This window comes from Lepidochelys kempii, chromosome 5 (genome assembly GCF_965140285.1).
Source record: "Lepidochelys kempii isolate rLepKem1 chromosome 5, rLepKem1.hap1, whole genome shotgun sequence".
Lineage (NCBI taxonomy): Eukaryota > Metazoa > Chordata > Testudines > Cheloniidae > Lepidochelys > Lepidochelys kempii.
Genome location: NC_136384.1, coordinates 78,990,650 through 79,012,061, shown reverse-complemented (window position 1 = coordinate 79,012,061; position 21,412 = coordinate 78,990,650). Strand labels below are relative to the sequence as shown.

General features: G+C 40.0%; 1 protein-coding gene across 13 annotated transcripts in view; it reads right to left on the bottom strand.

Moving 5' to 3' along the window:
- The window catches only part of CSNK1G3 (casein kinase 1 gamma 3), a 163,531-nt gene that overhangs the window by 13,395 nt on the left and 128,724 nt on the right, over positions 1–21,412 (bottom strand). For 8 of the 13 annotated variants that reach the window (XM_073344818.2, XM_073344826.2, XM_073344820.2 and 5 more), the window contains 3 exons: positions 21,187–21,282; positions 3,491–3,597; positions 3,041–3,064 (listed from right to left, as the gene is read on the bottom strand). In XM_073344818.2, coding sequence (XP_073200919.1) covers positions 3,041–3,064; positions 3,491–3,597; positions 21,187–21,282 — 227 coding nt within the window. Of the gene's footprint in view, positions 1–3,036; positions 3,065–3,490; positions 3,598–21,186; positions 21,283–21,412 lie in introns of those variants that run through there. The other 5 variants (XM_073344822.2, XM_073344824.2, XM_073344823.2 and 2 more) reach the window with 5 other exon arrangements.

The window sequence follows — 21,412 nt, the reverse complement described above, 5'->3', positions numbered from 1 at the left end:
CTATTTCCCTATGTTAAGTATCCTCACACCTTCTTGTCAACTCTCTAAATGGGCCATCTTGATTATCTCTACAAAAGTTTTTTCCTCCTGATGATAATAGCTCATCTTAACTAATTAGCCTCTCACAGTTTGTATGGCAACTTCCAACTTATATGTATGTGTATATATCTTCTTACTATATGTTCCAGTCTATGCATCCGATGAAGTGGGCTGTAGCCCACAAAAGCTTATGCTCTAATAAATTTGTTCGTCTCTAAGGTACCACAAGTACTTCTGTTCTTTTTATTTAATTTAAAATTAGAGTATTTCATTTTTAAAAATTAGGCTGAGTGTAAATACTGTGCTGCTTTTAAATATATGACCAACACAATCACAGTACTTTTGTGATATCAAAGTATATTTGTGTATTTTTTGTGCGTGCACACACACACACACACACATATTACACACACACACACAGAAAGCACAGTAACAATACTGTTGGACTGGCAATTATAAAGTGCCCCTTGGCTGGCAATCAGATGTTTACAGGAAAACAAGCTACACGATTCATAAGGTCAACAGAAGAGGTATATCTACAACTGGCTAAACTATGCTTGCGTCCATAAATCACTGGCAGCTAGCTGTGAGAGCAATTTTTCTGCAATCTAAAAAAATCCCTGAAACCGAAAATAAATTGTGTCTTGGAAGTAAACTGTGAGACTAATGACATTTTGGGCAAATACTAAATTCATGCTCCTGGAATATGGGAAAATATTACAAATGAAAATTTCTGGAAAGCTTTAACTTTGTTCATATTTTTAGAGGGAGAAAAGACTAAGCAAAGGAACAAAACGTAACTAGTTTCTTGACAAAAGACCAAGTTTCCTAAAAAAAAAAGTTACATATAATGTCTGTCCTTAGTATGGATATGAAAAATATAGGTATACTTACATTTTACATTGCTGTCTGAACATTAAGTAATCCTCACAACACCATATAAACTAAGTTTTATTTTATTTTTATAGTTAAGATTCTTGCAATATATAGTTATAAAGCACTTAATAATACCTCAAAGAATCCCGAATGCATATACCTAGTATATTACTGCTTGCAGCAGCTTTTTTGTCTTTAATTACTAAGAAAACATAAAACCAGTTCTAAAAGGATGGTGAAGCAGGTGGTGTAGTTTAGATTCCATTGGCAATAAAATAGTTGTCCTCTCTGGGAAAGTGAGATTCCCATGTGTCACAAAGATTAATTGGAGTCAGACAAAGAGACAGGTTAAGATTTATTTGTTTAGTATATGAGATGCAATAAAAAAAATTAGGCCAAAATATTCAAAGATAGGCAGCTAAATAAGTGGTTTTTTTCCAGAGATGCTGAAGATAAATGCTATATAAATCAAAGGAAGCAGCAGCTTCTGAGCATCTCTTAAAACTGCCTGGACTTCATTTTTTTAGGTGCCTGAATATGGATTGAATTGTCTAACTCTAAGCTTCTACATTTGAAAATTTTGGCCTTATTCTTCATCATTTTTCCAGACATGAACACCTGGCAACAGCTTTAGTATAAGTCAAGCCAAATCTACAAATCATCTAGTATGTAGACTATTGAGGCAAGTAGTGTTTTGTAAATTACATAATCAACTTTAAGTAGCTGCCCTGAAAATCAATAACATCAGAAATAATCTAAAGTTACCTATGGCAGGGGTTCTCAAACTGGGGGTCGGGATCCCCCAGGTGGTCATGAGCTGTCAGCCTCCACCCCAAACCCTGCTTTGCGTCCAGCATTTATAATGATGTTAAAGTGTTTTTAATTTATTAGGGGGGTTGGACTCAGAGGCTTGCTATCTGAAAGGGGTCACCAGTAAAAAAAATTTGAGAATCACTGAGCTATGTTCTTTAAAAGTGCTTTGGTGAAACGAGGCATAACAGTGATTAAATACTACTACATACCATTAAGAATAATATTCTAAGACAGATTTATTTGTACACTGAGTCATCTCAGAATATACTGATGGACTATCAAAAAAGATTTTTCCACTGCAAGTATAATCCAAGAAATGTTTTGAGTTGAGATTTATTGTAAGGCTTTACAAGTGGCCTACTTCCCCCTAAGATCTCCCATCTCAATAATACTAATGTTTTGGGTAGTCCTAACATCAAAGAAGAAACACATGCGAGTATCAACTCTTTGGGGAAGGGACTACTACATCTTTTTCTAGAGATCTTAACACAATGGGGCCACAGTGCAACTGTGTCTGACCTCTGGGCACTACTGTAACACTACCCTTATCACTAGTAATAATGTACCATGACCTTCATGCATGAGTGTCTCCATCTGATGACCAACTGGACACACCGTTGTGAAATCATGTTCTCGAAAGCAATATAAAAGTGTCAGTTAAAACTCCTTATTTATTTTCTAATAATCAAGGAAAATTTGTTTTAGTCTTTATTACAAATTGCACTATTCAAATGGGTGTATTTAATTCCCACATACTATACATCAACAAATACTTTTCCCTTTCACTGTGATTTATGTACCCGGCAGTTAAGTTTTTGTAATTAGTTAGCAAGTTGTCAGTGACTAATAATTTAGTAAGTACTATGTTTAAAAAAATGTGAAGTTCAAACATCTTCTAGTATTTAGTGCTAGTTCAGATAAATTAGTTATTTTCTAGATATTAAATTGTTACCTGAATATGAAAACATCTGAAAACATCAATGTTTTTCCACTAAAATGGCATAGCAAATAATATATAAAAAACACTGATATTGCACTGTCCACTTAAAAGTATTAGAGAAAATACACACAGACTACACCACTTGAAACAAACAAGAGTTGAAGCAGGCAAAACAGCTCCTTAACATGCTGGTATTTCTTCCTGCCTCCAAGACAGGCTGTCTAATGGTACTATGTACTTCAAATCCTTTTGCATAGGTTTTCCAATTGTAATTGCCATTTTAAGGCCTTTTTTCCCCCATAAAGTTTTAAGCCATGCAATGAGAACAAAGCCAATGGAGCTATTTCTGCCTGCCTACACTTCGGAACTCACCACATGTTCAACACTTTCTGGCAGCTACGCACAAAAAAAAAAAAATAAGGGAAAAAAGAGAATCAGAACACCATACACCATGCAAAAGTTCTACAATTCTTCACGAGTCTTGTATTCAGTATAGTGATTTCAAAAGACAGTAAAATTTCTTACCAAGCTGTTAGCTAACATGTCAAAATCAAGTATGGATTTCACTACTGTAAAGTGAACAATTTGTGTTATGTTAACTTTAACTAATGGAGTCAACATTAAGGATAACAGATATTCTATTATTTAATTATTTGCAGCCCACATAATTAAAGCTCACAAATATTGAAGTATTTTGCCACTTCCTAGTACAAGTGTGCATGGTTCTTTTAATAAGTAACTAGGTAAATGAAATAGTGATTAGCTCAGTACTGTGGATCAAAACACTGGCTTTTAAACCTTAACAGATAAAACAATACATACTTTGTTTCATCCATTACTTCTACTTCTGTAGGGGCTGTGATAGGAGCATTCGAACGGCCTGCAGTTGGGTCATCTGTGTTCAATTCTCCATTTGTTGAGCTTACAACCTGCAATTACCAAAAGTATTTTAAGTCATGCAAGTGCACATATAGGATTCTGAAACTGCATAACATACTGAAAAATCCAGATTAGCGTTATTAATATATTACCATTTTAGATGCTCTCGTGACCATCATTCTTCTAATACAATTTACTAACTTTACTCCATGCACTCACTCTCCCGGCTGCTACAGGAAAAGTGATCTACAAGACTGACTCCTTAAAAATGGCAGACTGAGGCTTTGTCTACACTTGCACTTTTGTCAGCAAAACTTTTGTTAGACAGGGTGGAAAAAATAAACCCTTGACTGACAGAAGTTTCACCGACAAAAGCACCAGTGTGGACAGCACTATGTCAGCTGGAGAGTGGTAAAGTCCATAGTGTAGACATAGCCAAAGTGCAGCACCCCAGATCCTCAGCTTTCTTTGATACAATTGCTAAGACAAAGCAAGAACATGATGATATTAAGGAAGAAACTGTTCTGGTCATCTGGCAAGAGAAGCAGGTAAGAGACAAATCTTTTCCTCTTGGCTTTCTGGATGAGCAAGCTGGGTGCAGTGAATGAAGGGCCTCACCAGGTGACCTGCATTGAAGGCTGTGTGTTGGCAGGCATTCTACTGATTAGCAATTTAGGTCTGGAATGGGGCTAGTTAGAGTTTCGCCTCTGGTTCTCAAAAACAGAGCAAAAGGGTATTCAGGTGAGCCCAGAACTCCTGTGTCTAAGTTTTGTTTTTCTTCATTGAGCATGAAATTCCCCCTTTACTCAGTACCAATTGCTTGTCATCCTCTGGAGCAATGGTTTTTGATATTTTCTACACTCTGACTTCATGCTACAACAAAAAAGAATTGCAGAATCTCCTTCCCATCTGGCCATAACGAAAGAGAGGTAGGCATGACAACCAAGGTTGACAACTCATTCTGTAGAACCCTTAATGCTGATGGAGCTCCCACTAACATATCCATCCCTTCTACCCTGGAACCAACATATCAGTTTTCACTGCTAGGTGCTTGAAAGGAGTTGTCTGGTTGGCTGGCAAGTGGTACTCAGTTTGCTTCGAGTTGTACATCCAACTCTTTAGTAGACTATGCACTCACATCTTTAGCCTTCCTTCCTAATGTTTTCCTGGAGTGGGATTCAGCTGACTTGTGATTTGATCACCTGGGGAAGATGATAGGATTATGTATGGGGATTAGCTCATGCTGCTCATCCACAACATGTAATAGTAACACATATAGCTTACACGTCATCATCCAACTTTGGGGATATTATGTGATTTCAGAAACTGATGTAGACTTGTTGGATAAGGTAACAATGCAGTGTAGGAATTTTACCAGATGTTCCTAAGGCCCGCCAGATTTAGTCTGAACTCTATTGCGTGGGCACCCACATAGCTCTTGCACCTTTCCTTGCATGACTGACGACAGATCTGGAAACACAGCAACCAAAGCAAGAATATGAACAAATCTGAAGAATTAATTATTTAATTTTACTCCTGGGGGAATTTGGCACCAAAAAATTAAGAATTCTGCGCACAATATTTTAAAATTCTGCAAAATTCTGAATATTTTATTTGTCAAAGTAAAATATAATCACAACAGTTTTAATTATTTGTGGTCATTTATTCAAAATACCTGTCAGCAAGTATGTCTGTAACTTGGGGGGAGAAGCAGGAAGGGATTATTAGGGAACTTCCCCCATGCAGACCCTAGCTGACCCCTAGCCTCTCCCATTCAGTCAGGCACATCTGCCCCTGTCCCCACGTGTTCCTGCATCCTCTGTCCATATGTCCCTCCACCCCCACTCAGACACCCACTCCCCCATCCCCATGTGGCCCTGCACCCTCGTCCCTATGTGACTCTGTACCTCCTCTCCCATCGCCATCTCTGTGCCCCCACCCAGCCACTCCCCTGTCCCTATGTGTCCTTGTAACCCCCCCCATCCCCATGTGTCTCTGTGCCTCCTTCAGCCACCCTCTGTCCCTATGTAGCTCTGCACGCCCTCCCCCATCACCATGTGGCCCTGTACCTCCCCCCTCCCGGGGCCCTGTGACGCCACTCCCATTCAGCCCCTGCCCCAGTCAGTCCTCCTCCACTAGCCCTTATGAGCCCCTATCTGATCCCACAGCACTCCACAGTGTCTGTCTCCTCATAGCCCCTGTCTCCTGACCTGGCCTGACAGGCATGGCAAAGAAGGCAGGCTCTTTCTCTTCCCTAGATGGCTGGGAGCTGCTGCTGTGTTCTATCGCCACCACACTCTCTGGTGGGCAAAAGGTATAACTGCAGAAATTATTTTCTGCTGGGAACTGCTGCTGCTTGCGCCACAGTACCCTCTGGTGGGCAAAAGGCAGAATTGTAGCAACATTTCGGCAGCTTTTTTCTGTACAAATAATTAAAAATATGCGTGGCTCATTAGTTATGCACACACGCAGTAGTGCAGAATTCCCCCAGGAGTATTATTTCCACAGCACCTATTGCCATGGCATATGGGCTTCTGACAACAAACATCAAGCATCCCATGTAGATGACTAAAGGGTGAAGGGTGAGGGAGAATATTATGACTTTTCCTCAATAATACATTCCTGAACTTTTTCCTTCAGTTTTTCCTCTTATACGCATCAATATCTTATATGGAAATGTTGTAATTTTTTAACTTTCACTGTATTGGCCAAGAACGCAGCTGTCTCGGAAGTGGAGTACAATTTTGAAAAAGGGAGATTTTGGTCTCACTTAGTCAAATGACTTTCTCCAAAGAAAGCTATCAGTCTAGAATCTGGGCTGCTGTTCCTCATCACCTTGTTATGGTTTGCTCCATTCCTAATTAGTTGCACCACAGACTACTCTCCTACAAGCAGCCATCTGAGCTTTAGTCAAAGCTTCTTGAGCTTGGCACATGAACTCAAAAACCTGAGAACTCTGAAATTAACCACTGTATAAAAACTACAGACAGAGACATAAGAAGAGGGGAATAAGGATAAGAGGGGGGAAAGGCAGCATAGAGAAAAGCTGCAGAAAGGGGGAATATGAGCTATAGGTGAAAGGGACAGGTGGCTCAGTAACTACTGGAGTACGCAGACATCTAGAACATAAAACTAAACCTAAGATTCCCAGGTTCTAATATTGCTCTGGTGTTCGGAAATATTTGTGAAGCCTACTTACAAAATGTCTCTTTTCTCCTAGTGACTGGCCCACATACCAGTCAGACAACCTCTGACCGCTTTTAGTCACTCCTTCAAGTAATGAGTCTGTACTGTGGATCTAATGTTGCCAACCACGGGGATGGTTCATGTGGGGATCATGTTTTTTCAGTTTGCTTTTTTAAAAAATTATATTAAAAAAGCTATGTTACAGTATGTTAATTTTGCAAAACCAAGCACTTCAAAGTTAGGAAATGGCAACGATAAGGATGCCTCTGAAATTTTTATATGCTTCCCTTATGTGTATGCATTATCACACAGTCTATAATTAAATAATTATCTATTATTTTCCATAGGACCCTGCCTCATTCAGTGCACGGAGTAGAGTGTGCAGTGGGAATGAATATGGTTATGTATTGAATGAGAAGGCTATTGTCTGTAGGAGCCTCTGCTTCATTTAATGCAGAAGAAAGGTGTGTAGAAAACGAAGCCAGGGACTGCAGAAACTTGTGCCTTAATTTCTGGTTAAGGCAGCTGCATGCCATCCTGGAGAACTGGATTTTATCCCTGCCTCTTCCACACAGTTCCTGTGTGATGCTGAGCAAGTCACTTAAACCAAACTTGTCACAGGTGGCCACTGTATTCCCCATTTTCTGGCAGCCTAACTTGAGATATCTGTGGATTGCAGATGTGTTGTTACACTCAACTACAATTGAAGTCTATGTTATAAAACACCAGACTACTCTGAAAAAAAATCAAATCTTCAAAAAATTAGGTATCTCAAACCCGGCACCCCAAATGAGTGGACACTTGGAAGACTTTGACCTTAATATCTGTGCTTCAACTTCCCATCTGTAAACTGGGTATAATAATAAATAATAATAATAATAGTAATAGGGTGAAAGCTCTTTATTGTTACAGTGATGAACATCACATAAAGGCCCAGGAGGAAACTAATAATTCTGTATTCTGCACAAAGTTTGGAAGTGTGTGTTAAATAGGGCACAGAGCCACATATTGAACAATGAGGATAAAATAAAATATTGAACAGCTACCCAATCAGTGAAGACCATCCATCCTGTGCACTGAATGTAGCAGGGGTCCTACTGGGAAAAAAACTAGTATGTAATCATGGAATTAAAGACTTTTGCTAAGAGATAGCAAAGGTGTACATCACGTCACTTCCTCTTTCTAGAGACTGAAAAACCAAGAAGCTTGACATTCTGGGTAGTTACAAACAGATTTGATGTCAGTTTATCTGAATACTTGCAAGAATCTCTTTGGCTTAGTTCCCATTTCCCTGGGACATGAGACTTATGGCTCAGCCAGTCCTTTGGAATACTGAACAACCTTTGTAGCACCTGAGATCTCTGAAGTGATTTTCATGCTAACCTGTCACCCTGCAAGTGGATTGTATTGCCTGAACAATCAGCCCTGGTTTGTTACATGTGACCTGAAGATCAGGAGGACCAATCTCACTGTCTACAGCTTGAAGAGTAAAGGACAAGGGCTGACTCTCCGATGGATCAAGATCCTTGGGCTGAGACAGAACATAGAGCTAACAACCTGCTAGACTTGCATCTATGTTGACAGTGAACTTGAGAAAAGACACCCCTCTGAAGAGATGTGTAGTGGTCCTTCCACAACACAAGTGCTGGACTTCCAGAATTAGTATGATTTTGGCCTGAAGCTTTTCCTCAAGTAGGGTCCGCAAAGCCAAAAGAAGCAGAATCAAGGAACAAGTGGATTTTCTAGCCCATGGGACCACATCTATGAATGACGACAATGCCCAGCATGTGCTAAATCCATTTGACTTCCTGATCTGAGCTGCTAAGATAACTACCTTGTTAACTGCCTTGTTTCAGAGAAAAGTGTTAAGATGTGAGATTCTGGTAGCCAACAAGGCCAAAGGATAAAATTAGGTTTGAAAATGCTCAACCCAACATATTTTAATGTAATTATATGATGAGTATATGCAGGCAGGCAACTTTTAGATGGAGAGAAGTAAATTTCTAGGTTCCACTGTTGCTATCACTTGTCTACTTTTAATTTTCTGTAGGCAACAAAGTAATTCAGCCTTTGGGATATCAGGACCAAATTAGACATATCTCCTTTATCTCTTTAGCAAAGCAAACAGAGTTGACCTTCTCAAAGCATTCCCGCTCTAGCACTCAAAACAACTTTGAAAGCCAGAAAATTACAGTCTGCCCCACTTCTTCCTGCTTTTCTGACTGATAAGATATGGAGACAGGAAAAATCTGGGGGAACGCAGACAAAACATCCTGGTGAAACATCAAAGAATACTTGGTAGTGCTTTTGATCTGCTCTACTTTGCCAGCAGAAAAAGACAGCTTAGTGCCCAGAAAAAAGGAGGAAAAAGGAAGGCTTGCTTCCATGGCATCAAAAACTCTCTACTGGCTGGTTTATGCCAACTTGGACCTGTTCTTAGGTGCTCATGCCTGGCAGGGTCTCCAGAATCCCTGATAGCAGTATTTAACAAAGAACCCGGCAGGGCCTGAACAACACTAATGAGCAAAGGAGGATTTCTTGTGCTCCAGCACAATGTTCTTTCCCACTTGAAGCCCCTCAAGAGTTTGATCAAAGGCCTCCTGAAAAAATTTTCATCTTTCAGGTATCGCAATGATCCTGTTCTTGAGAATTTGACAAAGAGAGTACACTGACCTAAAGCAGGGAAAGCATGCAACTTTTTCAAGGATTCCCCAACAATTTCCTTGTTGTACTTGTGGAAAGGGAGCAGGCACATAGCTACTTCTGAGACTAGAATAGCCTCTTTTGTGATTATTTTCTTGAGAATCTTCCCCAGACCAAATTCAGGAGAGTAGGACTTGCTCCAGAAGCAGGAGAAGGTCCTTACCTTCCAAAGGAACATGTCATTTTTAGAACTATCTAGGATGCTCTGGCATGGTTTTGAGGCAGGGAATGGACTCTCTCTCTGGAGCTCTCACTAATCAAACTTTCCAGCAAGATTTTTGATTTGACCATGAACTAGCAGACTGTGATTGAGAATGCACATCACAGGCAGGAGGGATTCTGATGGTTGCCAAATGCGTTGCAACCAGCTATTGGTTGAAGGTAACTGAAGCAATGTAACAAGGAGGAGCAGCCCAGATTTCAGACTGGTGGGCTCCTTACAGCCCTTTTTTTTTTTTTTAAAGTCATCATAAAGACCTACCTAATGGGAAAAGTCTGCATCTAGGCCAAGAGCTCCTTAGTTCGGATACCTGTGCTGGTACTGACTTCTTCTGTGGACTTACACAAACCACAAGTACTCTGACTCAGTTTTCCCATCAGTCCCAAAACAACTTATGGCACTGATATGTCCCAGGAAGTTAATGTCTATAAAATACTTTAAAATAAATAAATAAATAAAAACAAAGCAGGAGCACATTAGGACAGATTTTAGGATCTGTCCAAACTCTACATATCACAGCTTGGTGGAGCAGGAGAAGTGATATGATATAAAGTTAACGTTTGCATTTTCCTGATCCTGGGGCAGTTCTGTGCTGGGTTGGTCCTCCAAGTTATACTGGCTTGCTAATGGCCCCAGGGACCAGCACAGTATAAGGGGTCACCTGGCACTGCTCAATATGCCAACATCAGAGATGACGAGTAGTATAGGAGTTTTCATGATTGCTCTATGCTACTGGAGGATGCCTTCTGCACTGCAGGGATCCTCTCAGGGCTTGATACACCAAAAGTATGCAGCCAGAACCTCTTGGAGCTGAGGGTACAAAGTGGCTGCACCACAGAGGATCAAACCCTTTAGGTGGAAATACTACTCAATAACTATATACAGAAATCTAACCCACTGCAGGTTGATATCACTACTCCATTTATAAAGAAGTCCAATGGTTTTCCTGAATAATCTGCATAAAAAACAGCACAATCATTTATTTATTTTAGAAAATTAGGATACCTCTGTACCCATAAACATGGATATGCATGTTGCAGCTTGATGAATTCCAGCAAAACATTAAAGAAAAGACTTTCACCAAAACCTTAAAGTAAGATTTGAAATCAAATATGGTGTGGAGATGGATAGCTAAAATGAACTCAAACTACTCCCCTATAAGTAAAAATGGGTCACTGTCTTCCAGATATCCCCACTTATGAAACTCCTATAAGATATGATACATGGTCCAAGCTAAGCATTTAATACCCTGGCAACATCTCATCCCTGTCCTTAATTTAGATCAAAATTCTTCAAAATGAATCCATTTCTGCATTATGAAGAGTCTTAATTCAAAATAAAAGTATATAATGGCGGCACAAACATCTGTGATTAGATGGTGCTGGTTTTCCTCTAACCTATGCAGCTAGGTATGGCCTAATATTACCAGAACTAAGACATGAAGAGAACTTTTTAGAGCTATATTGCTGTAAAAGATTGACAGAGGGTTAAATGACTTAGGGTTTACTACAGCTTTGTAAGATATTCAAACATTGCAGCTCTGTGAATCCTCACAATAACACTTACGCAACTATTAAAACTCACATCAGACAGTTTTCAAGTTTTAATCTCCATGTTCTACATAGATTTTACACATTAGAGGACACTGGAGCAAATTAATGAGCTACTTAATAAGCATAATCATCATGTACATAATCATAACATTAGGCTAAAGCACTGACTCCTCTAGATTTCCACCAAACTTCCATTGCCCCCCTACAATGAATGAGAGATCAAGTTTAGTCCTGAATACTGATCCTCCAAATGGCAGCACATCTTCAGGCAGCCTTATTCTTTCATTTTACTATACAGTTTATAACATTTTTAATTTGAGATGTTCTAAGTTTAGGGAAAAAAGCCTCTCAAAACCATTGACAGATTTTTATGTTCAACACCCCAACAAACAATTATGAAAGACAGGGAAATATACTTAGCAAGCAATCCCTTAAGAAAGTTAAGTACCCTTAATAAGAAACACTGCATTCTCCTATCTAAAAAGTTCATTATTGAAGTCAGTCTATATACCTGAGCAATTCATTAGTGGCATCATAGCTCATTATGTCTCACTTCAAACACACATCAATGCAAAACTGGTTCTGTGATCCAAGGAGACAAGGTAATAATTCATGTAGAAGCTTTTGAATTTGTAGAAGTCTGGGCACTACAGCTAACATGCTAATAGCTCCCCCCCTTGAAATATTAGCATCTTGCAACTGAGAAAATACTTATTCTTATTATATCAGTTATATAAACTTTAAAAAATATTTTTACTCCCTGAACTCTTTCCAGACCTTCCAAATTTCAGACTCTTGAATCCAATCTTTTATCCCAGTTTTCTTTTTAGTGGTTATCATAGCGAAAAAATGGGGAAGAAAGAGAAGGGAGGGAACCTTTTCTCCTCTGCATTCTCTTCGAACTGGAGCCTGTACTAAAATACTAGGGCAAACAGGAGCAGATTTTGAAGCTCTGCAAAACAACGTTGGTTGGAAGAATATTCTGAAAGTATAATTCGGCAGGTCAAAAAAGAATTGGAAGATCAACTAGCAAAAGATTCAAAAATTAACAGCAAAAAATATTTTTAAGTACATAACAAGCAGGAAGCCTACCAATCAGTGTGTCTATTGGACAATCGAGGTGCTAAACAAGCACTCAAGGAAGACAAGATTGTTGTGGAGAGGCTAAATGAACTCTCTGCATTGGTCTTCACTGCAGAAGATGTGAGGGAGATTCCCATACCTGAGCCATTCTTTTTAGGTGACAAATCGGAGGATCTCTCCCAGATTGAGGTGCCAATTGTGGAGGTATTAGGATAAACTAAACTGTAATAAGTCACACGGACCAGATGGTATTCACCCAAGAGTTCTGAAGGAACTCAACTATGACATTGCAAAACTACTAACTGTGGTATGTAATCTATCACTTAAACCAGCTTCTGTACAAAATGACTAGAGGATAGCTAAGAGGATAGCTAACGTGACACCATTTTTTTTTTTAAAGTCTCCAGAGGTGACCCTGGTAATTACAGCCCAGTAAGCCTAACTTCAGTATCAGGCAAACTAGCTGAAACTATAGTAAAGAACAGAATCATCAGACACACAGAAGAACATGATTTGTTGGGGAAGAGTCAACACGGCTTTTGTAAAGGAAAATCATGCCTCACCAATCTATTAAAATGCTTTGAGGGGGTCAACAAACATGTGGACAAGGGTGATCCAGTTAATACAATGTACTTGGATTTTCAGAAAGGGACCTTGGAGCCTTTGTGGCTAGTTCTCTCAAAACAGCAGCAGTCAAAAAAAGCTAACAATGTTAGGAACCTTTGGGAAAGAGATAGGTAATAATACAGAAAATATCCTAATGCCACTATATAAATTCATGGCATGCCCACATTTGTAATACTGCACACAGTTCTGGTCCCCCCATCTTTAAAAAGATACATTAGGAATGGAAAAGGTACAGAGAAGGGCAAAAAAATAGGTATATGGAACAGCTTCCATACGAGGAGAGTTTAAAAGACTGGGACTATTCAGACTGGAAAAAAAAAAAGATGACTAAGGGGGGAGAATATGATATAGGTCTACAAAATCATGTTGTGGAGTAAGTGAAGTGTTTTACCCCCTTCACAAAACACAAGAACCAGGGGGGTCACACAATGAAAGCAACAGGCAGCAGGTTTGAAACAAACAGAAAGAAGTACTTCACACAAGCACAGTCAACTTGCGGAACTCATTTCCAGGAGATGTTGTGAAGGCCAGGTCCATCAATTGTTATTAGTCAAGATGGTCAGGGATGCAACCCCATGCGCCGGGTGTCCATAGGCCTCTAACTGCCAGATGCTGGGACAACAGGGGCTGGATCACTTGATTATTACCTATTCTGTTCGTTCCCTTTAAAGCACTGGGCACTGGCCATTGTTGGGAGACAGGATACTGGGTTAGATGGACCATTGGTATGATGCAGTGTGGCCATTCTTATGTTCTTACATGTAATGAAATTCCAGCAGTAAGAAGCAGATCTTTTGGCTAACTGGACACAATGAATGCTTAACAAAAAAATCATGAACAGCTTAATAAGGTCTTTACAAGTGCATTTAGTGTTAGTAATCCAAGAAGAGAAGGAAACAATCAATGAGTTATTCAGTTGACATTTTCGGGAACCGACACAAACTTTTATGAAGCAAGGACGTAGGAGGTTAACTAATGAATTGAAGCAATGTACAGTAGGTTGCTTTCCACTAATGAAGTTATAAAGAAGAAGAAAACAGACTGTCACAGATTCAGCCTTTTTCACATATACTGGTGGAGGAATGACTGGATTATTTCAGAGAAGTGAAGGATTTTTCCTTCATAGATCAAATTACTAGCTGACTTTAATGTGAAGTGATGCTACAAAGTAAGACTAAACAACAAAAATATATTAATTTCCCTAGCTAGCACGTCCAAAAGGTTTTTGGGTTCTTTAAGAAATACAAAACTATAATCATAATTAACGGGTAGACTTGCCCAAACCCTTTAGTACATCTAACATTATTTTTGTTTTCAAACTCCCTGTTTCTTACATGGAAATTACATATAAAAAGTTGACTTTACAATAGTATTTGGAGTGTACACATATGCACTCATGTTGTATACACACCTATGTAAAAACTTCTTTAAAGCACACACTTAGGACCAATGAACTTTCAGTGTTACTTAATATTAATGGGATCACAGTGGGATGTTGTGTGGCTGAGACATAACGTACAGTAATGAATCAGGAATCTCAAAGGAACAGAGAAGTTTCTTACTGCACTTGGCACTCTTATGTGAACTAAAATGAAGATTTTCTGCAGACAGAATATAGCAACCTGCATTTAAACTGATGATTCAACACACAGCTGATTTAAAGTATCAATGCTGATTCATTAATTTATTTTCCTGCTAACATTTAGCTGTCATCTTTCACTATGCAGAAAAATTTTATTTCAGATTAAGTTAGGGATGCAGCAAAAAAGCTATAGTTCATAGAATTCTTGCTGGCTGCATGCTCCTGTTCTTAAAAAAAATTGAAATAACAATTAAAAATTCTCTATCATTAGATATTCTGGAGGAGAAAAATTTCTTGCAATATGAAAAACTATTACCTACCTTTCATAACTATTGTTCTTTGAGATGCGTTGCTCATGTCCATTCCATTCTTGGTGTGTGCACGCCACGTGCACAGTTGTCAGAGACTTCTGCCTTAACGGTATCCATAGGGTCGACTGTGGCGCCCTCTGGAGTGCTGCGCTCATGCATTTGTATATCAGGCACCACCGGCCCTATGCCCCCTCAGTTCCTTCTTGCCGGCAACTCCAACAGAGGGATAGGAGGGCGGGTAATGGAATAGACATGAGCAACACATCTCAAAGAACAACAGTTAGGATTGCAGACTGCGAGATTCTATGTCCATACCTGTATGTGTACGTGCAGCAGGGCAGGATGAGGGAGCCCAGGCTGGTGGAATGGACAGGCTCAGTGGATCCCCAGCACAACAGGTGGTACCCCAGAAGGGGGGCCCAACCCATCACAAGTACGTTAAACCAAGTGTCTGATTGCTCCACCATCTATTCCACCTCTAGGCCTAAGTTATGGCCATCCTTTGGAGCAGGGCTTGGTGCTTCTTAAAATCGTCCGGTGGGCTAGCACGAGAGGGTCCCACCACAGCCTCATCTGGACTGGGAGAGGGCCTAGGGCATCATTCACCATGGGGGAAGAGGGTCTCATGGTGGGCACCGGCCCTTCCACCCACCACGGCATCCATCTGCACTTTGCGTACCGAGCCCGGTGATGTCTGATACTTGTCTGAAGCGGGGATTGACGACTGGTGTGAAAGGGGCATCGGCATAACCACTGGCCTGCTACCAGGATGGCATCACAGAGATGGACGCAGCCTCAGGAGCCCAGTCACCATGGTGCTGTCTTGGTGAGGGGCTGAACTCCCTCTTCGTGCTGGAGGGATCCCGCCTCCAGTGACCACGGCGGGACCATCAACGCCCGAGTCTGGAGGCTAACTGTCACTGTGGGTGAACAGTCCTTTGAAAAGGTGGATCGGTGCCGGGAGCAGGGGGAACAGCACAGTGTTCGGGAATGTTCCCATGATCTAGATGATGGCGATTGACATTGTGGAAAGGGTCAGCGGGAGGAAGACCAGTGCCAATCATACAGTGACCAATGCCTCCCTCTGGGTGAATCTCGACGAGAGGGCAGAGACCAGGAGCACAGTGCCAGCGAACTAAGGCGACCTATGCTGATGCAGAAACCAGGGGTGGGGTGACAAATTGCTCTGCCTTGGTTCCAGAGACCAGCGGCGTCCACTCACCTTCTGGGAAGATTTCACAGATGGCTTGCCCTCGTAGGGAGCCTTTGCCGGGTCCATCGCAGCACGCAGCGCTGGCTGTGCTGCGAGAATCTTTTACTCTCTAGGCACTGTGAAGGCATTGACTCTGCCATAAGTCTGGGTCCCCTACTGCTCCCTGGAGTTGGTGATGGATCCCTTGGGGGGTGTGGAGGAGTTGGGGAGGGGTAGGAGGTCCCCTAGGGGATGTGTCCCCATGTGGCCCTGGGGTGGACGGGCAGCCTGAACAGGGTCCTTTCCTGCTGCCCCTTGGTCCTTCTTGCTCAGTGCCGCGTCCCACTTTTTCGAATTCTTTTTGGGCGCTGGTGAAGGGGAATAGTGCTGGGTAGAGCCCGGCGCCAGCTCCGAGGCCGGCTGGAGAGTAGCCTCCAAGAGGAGGGCTCTCAAATGGATGTTGCGCTCTGTGTCCTAGGATGAAAGTTCTTACAGATGCAACACTTTTCTTTTACATGAGATTGCCCTAAGCACTTCAGACAGCTGCCATGGGGGTCACTAACAGGAACAGGCCTATTACAGTCAGTGCAGGGCTTAAAACCTAGAGACTGGGGCATGCCCTGTCTGGGGCAAAGTCCTTGCCAGGACCCTAAATTACTAACTACCTACAGTAAACAAAACTATTTACAGTTGCAATACATGAAGTGAAGAAAGGAAACCGCTGACCACTTGCGGGTGGTAAGAAGGATCATGAGCGCTGCACTCCAGAGGGCACCACAGCCGATTACGGATATCGTGAAGGCAAAAGTCTCCGACAACTGTGCAAATGGGTGCGCACATACCTAGAATGGAACCGACATGAGCAAGCATTCGAAGAACCACCTAACGTTTTTCAGTATTTAACTGTTTTTTTAAAAATTAAGGTTAGCTTCCTTCAAATTTCAACCTTTTCGGTTTGTTCTTTTTTTGAGGACTTAGAAATAGTAAATTTAAAAGAGAGTTATCTGAAAATTCTGAATTTGCTTTGCTTAAACAGTAACAAAGTTATAGTTTACTGAACTCTCAAGTATTCCAGGGCAAAACAGAAATCATATTTGACACTAAGTTATTCAGTATAATGGTACAAAACGTTTCCCACCATTTCAATAAGATGTCTAGCATATTAACACATGAACTTAATTCAATCTCCAATAAAGTGGAAACAAGAGCAGTCGGCCACTGAATAGCAACAATCCTATGGCTAAAGCAAATATGTAAATATATTTCAGCAGCAAGAAAGAAGCCAAAAGTATATATCTGAATTCACAGCTACGTACGGAGAGACTTGTATTAGTTTATCCAACATTCACTTTGTTAAGTCCTAGTTATTACAGAACTCCTCTGTAAATATATTTTGTACACAAAAAACACACCACCACAATTCGCTCCAATTCTTTGCCATCTCAGAGGTACCAAGAATAAAAATGAGTCATGAAGAGTGAACTAGTTTAGAGGTGGTCCTCTAAAATGCACAAGGTAATTTGACAGAGTACGAAGTGCATATAAGGGTAAATCTTTTCCCACCACTGCTCCTATAGCACTTCACAGAGTAATAAATACAATTTAAAGAAATACTGTACAACTTAATTGAACCCTTTATAGCTTCTGTCATACCATATACAACCTGATGGCTTTGTCACACAAGACACTCAAGAAAATTAGGACAAGTCAGCTAAAGGTGACACGTTAAAATGCATTAAACAACTGCATGGATACTCTCATTCCACAGGGGATTAAATTGAAGCAAAGCATAGCCAATTTTCTTCTGAATGAGAGTATCCACACAAGGGTTTAAAGCATTTTAACTCCAAACCTTTGGTTAACTCCTCAATTTTTTTTCACTGTAGATAGGCCTTAAAAGTACTATAGCTAATTGTTCAAAGGAATCTAGGCTACAGTACTAGACTAGCCAATGCCCCAACATATTGGCAAAATTTGATTTAAAAAATTCAGTTATAACTGAAAGATATACATCACAACACTTATTCACAATATCAAACTCTACTGTAAGAAAAATAATTAGCATATTACATTATTTCATAGTATCTGCTACTAACAAACATTACTAATCCTTTGCCACTATGTTACAAAAACAATCAATAATTCAATAGGTGTGCAGTTATCTCCTATACCAGAGATTCTCAACCTTTTTGTTTTTGAGGCCCCCCCCCAACATGCTATAAAAACTCCATGGCCCACCTGTGCCACAGTAACCGGTTTTCTGCATATAAAAGCCAGGGCCTGTGTTGGGGGTAGCAATCAGGTCAAATGCCTGGTGCCCCATGCCACAGGGCCCCCATGAAGCTACACTGTTCAGGCTTCAGCCCCGGGTGGTGGGCCTCAGGGACCTGGGCTTCAGCCCTATGCGGTGAGGCTTCGGCTTTCTGCCCTAGGCCCCAGCAAGTCTAATGCTGGGCCTGTTTCGAGGCCCTGCTGAAACTTGCTCGAGGCCATCTATGGGGCCCTGGACCCCTGGTTGAGAACTACTGTCCTATACAACATCTAACTTTAAAAGCAATGGGATGATTTAATACTATAGTTTTGCTTTTAAACTAAGCTTTCTGCAGGAATTTAACTTTGCTGCCAGGTTACCTAAAAAGTCTGTACTCTCATAATTTCTGTTTTCCACTATTAAAGAATTAAATCAATATCTGCCTTTGTTCTGTACCTACAGGACACACCGTCACCATTTCCTAAAAAATACTTCCTTTTAAAGGTAAATACTGAATTTGCCCTCTAGCTTTAAATGGACCAAAATGTTAAGATAAATTAAAAACTGCTCTTGGGATGGTCATGTTTTTGGGTTAGAAAAAGCAAAGTACTGAAATTTTTCTCAGTAAATGCTGGGATTGTTGAAGTAATTATTTTGAATAAAGTACTGAATGCGCCATAAACTAAATGCACCAGAACTAGATAAATTCAAGGAGGATAGGTCTGTCAATGGCTATTAGCCAGGATGGGCAGGGATGGTGTCCCTAGCTTCTGTTTGCCAGAAGCTGGGAATGGGTGACAGGGATTGGATCACTTGATGATTTCCTGTTCTGTTCATTCCCTCTGGCACTGGCCACTGTCAGAAGACAGGATACTGGGCTAGACGGACCTTTGGTCTAACCCAGTATGGTCGTTCTTATGTTCATAAACTATTTGAAGTGTTCCACTGATATGTTAAACATAGATAGAAATATTTCTTAATTTAGCCAGAAGGTACTTAAGAAATCTCAATTTTATCCAGTTTAATCTCAAATCCAATGCTAATTTCACATTCTAATATGGTTCAAGGAGACAAATCAACTACTTTCCTTTTTTATTTTATTGATTTGAAAGAGTTGCTGTGATCAGAACACTGGTCTGATAGTCAAACTGCTTGTTACTAGTAAGCTAAATAAGAATTAATTATTTTTATAAAAAGGTTTAGAGCAACCAACTCTTTGATTAGTTGCAATATTCACTTTATTTTATTCAGTTACTTTATTCTACACAAACAAGAGCTTTTCAAGCATCAGTTTAGAACTTTGCAATTTAATTCAAGACTCAGATTTTTTAAAAGATGCAAAAAACTTATTGTACAGAATTAAGAGGGTGAAGTATGCAATTTTATCCCTGCTCTTTGCCTTGGAGGAGAAAAAAACAAACAAGATATTTTAGAAAAAACTAAAATATAAGAAATAGATGGAGCTCTCAGTCTCAGGCTCAAAAAGCGTATTGAGCACAAGGAAAATACACAACATGTTCTATACAACTTCTTGTTATAATACTACATTATTATGATTTTGATTGACATGACAAACAATTACTAAGAACAGAGTGTACGCACATAAACAGGGCAGCTTTCAAGCCATCTGATGTGACAAGTATCTTCTTGATTCTCGTGCCCTACATTTCCCAAGAATGACTGCAACCACATACATCACATACACAAGGAAAGCAAAACCGGGTTGAAAGCTACAATAATCTGATAAAGGAAATTAAGCATTCAGGGAGAAAGAGTTTGGACTATAACAGGGTCTGGGTGGGGAATTAACATAAGACAATGAGTCAGCATTTGACTTAGACAGAAACTCTAAATTGGCCAACCTTAGTGAATGAATCCCCTTAAGCTACTGTTTACAAATGAGAAATGGACTGGACTGGGAATCATACCTCATTTGAGCATTTTGGTGGTTGGCAAAGAAACAGAGCTGTTACTGCTGCGCACCATTAAGCAAACAAATTAGTGAATTCAAAAGCTTCCCGAGTACACCACTTTGTTCAAGTTTTGATGCGATAACCCACTTCCATTAAGCAGAAATTAATATCATGTTTTTCACTTGCAAGTGGAAGTGCAATAAAATTAGCTTTCTGGAGGCTCTTTAGTCACTATGTATAACTACATTCCTCCAACATCTTAAAGGGATGCCATAAATTCCATTACTGTCTGAATATTTTTAACTACTATTCTTAAAAGCAAAATCTAAGACACTGAAAAATGATCAGAAAAAAAATTCCTTGTTTTTAGTTTTCTACTTTGTGAATTTGACAGCACTGTGTATATGTAAATTCACCATGTCTGGTCAGATAGCCAGTTTTGCCTTTTTTGCATTGGCCTCTCTATCAGGAGGGGAGAAATACATTTGTTTGGTAGGGACAAGTACAATATCTAAAGCTGCTGTTATACTTACTTGTAGAAACTGACTCTATTTAAACAGATATTTAATTGAAATAAAGTACTTAACTAAATATTACTAATATTCATTCATTTCTCATTTTTTACCCTGGTTAAAAAATATAAAGTGCTGCACTGTGCCAAGTTCTCCAAATTGGCTAATATTAAATAAACTTGAGTAGTTAAAATCTACTTAAATATATATAAAATTAAAATGAACTAAAGTCATAACGTTAGAGGATTTAGTTGATATAAATTTTAGAAAGCTATACTGCTAAACTACAACAGGCATTTGTAGAAATTCAACATACAAAAAGTCAAACTTTCTGCACTTTTCTTTTCCAGTTTGGCAGTTGCAGAACAAAAAGAATAAGGGAATGTAATTATGGACATAACTATGAAGCAAACTTTTCAGCTGAAAACAAGAATCATGCCAGGAGTTACAGGGGAATAGGTTGCAGCATGTGGAAATAATCAATCATGCAAAGAAGCAGAAAATACCTGTACCGAGCCACCATGTCTGTCAGCTGCAAGGTGAGCTCTCAAGTGATGGGGGTTTGCCTGCTGGGAGTCCCAAGCTGCCCTGTGGTCTGCCGACTGCCAATTATATAATGCATTAAGCATGCAAGGAAGAGGAGGGAAAAAACCCAAAACATATTAAACACCTCATGCTAGTATTACAATGTAAAATAAAAATCCCACAGGAATACAACACACAAACAGAATG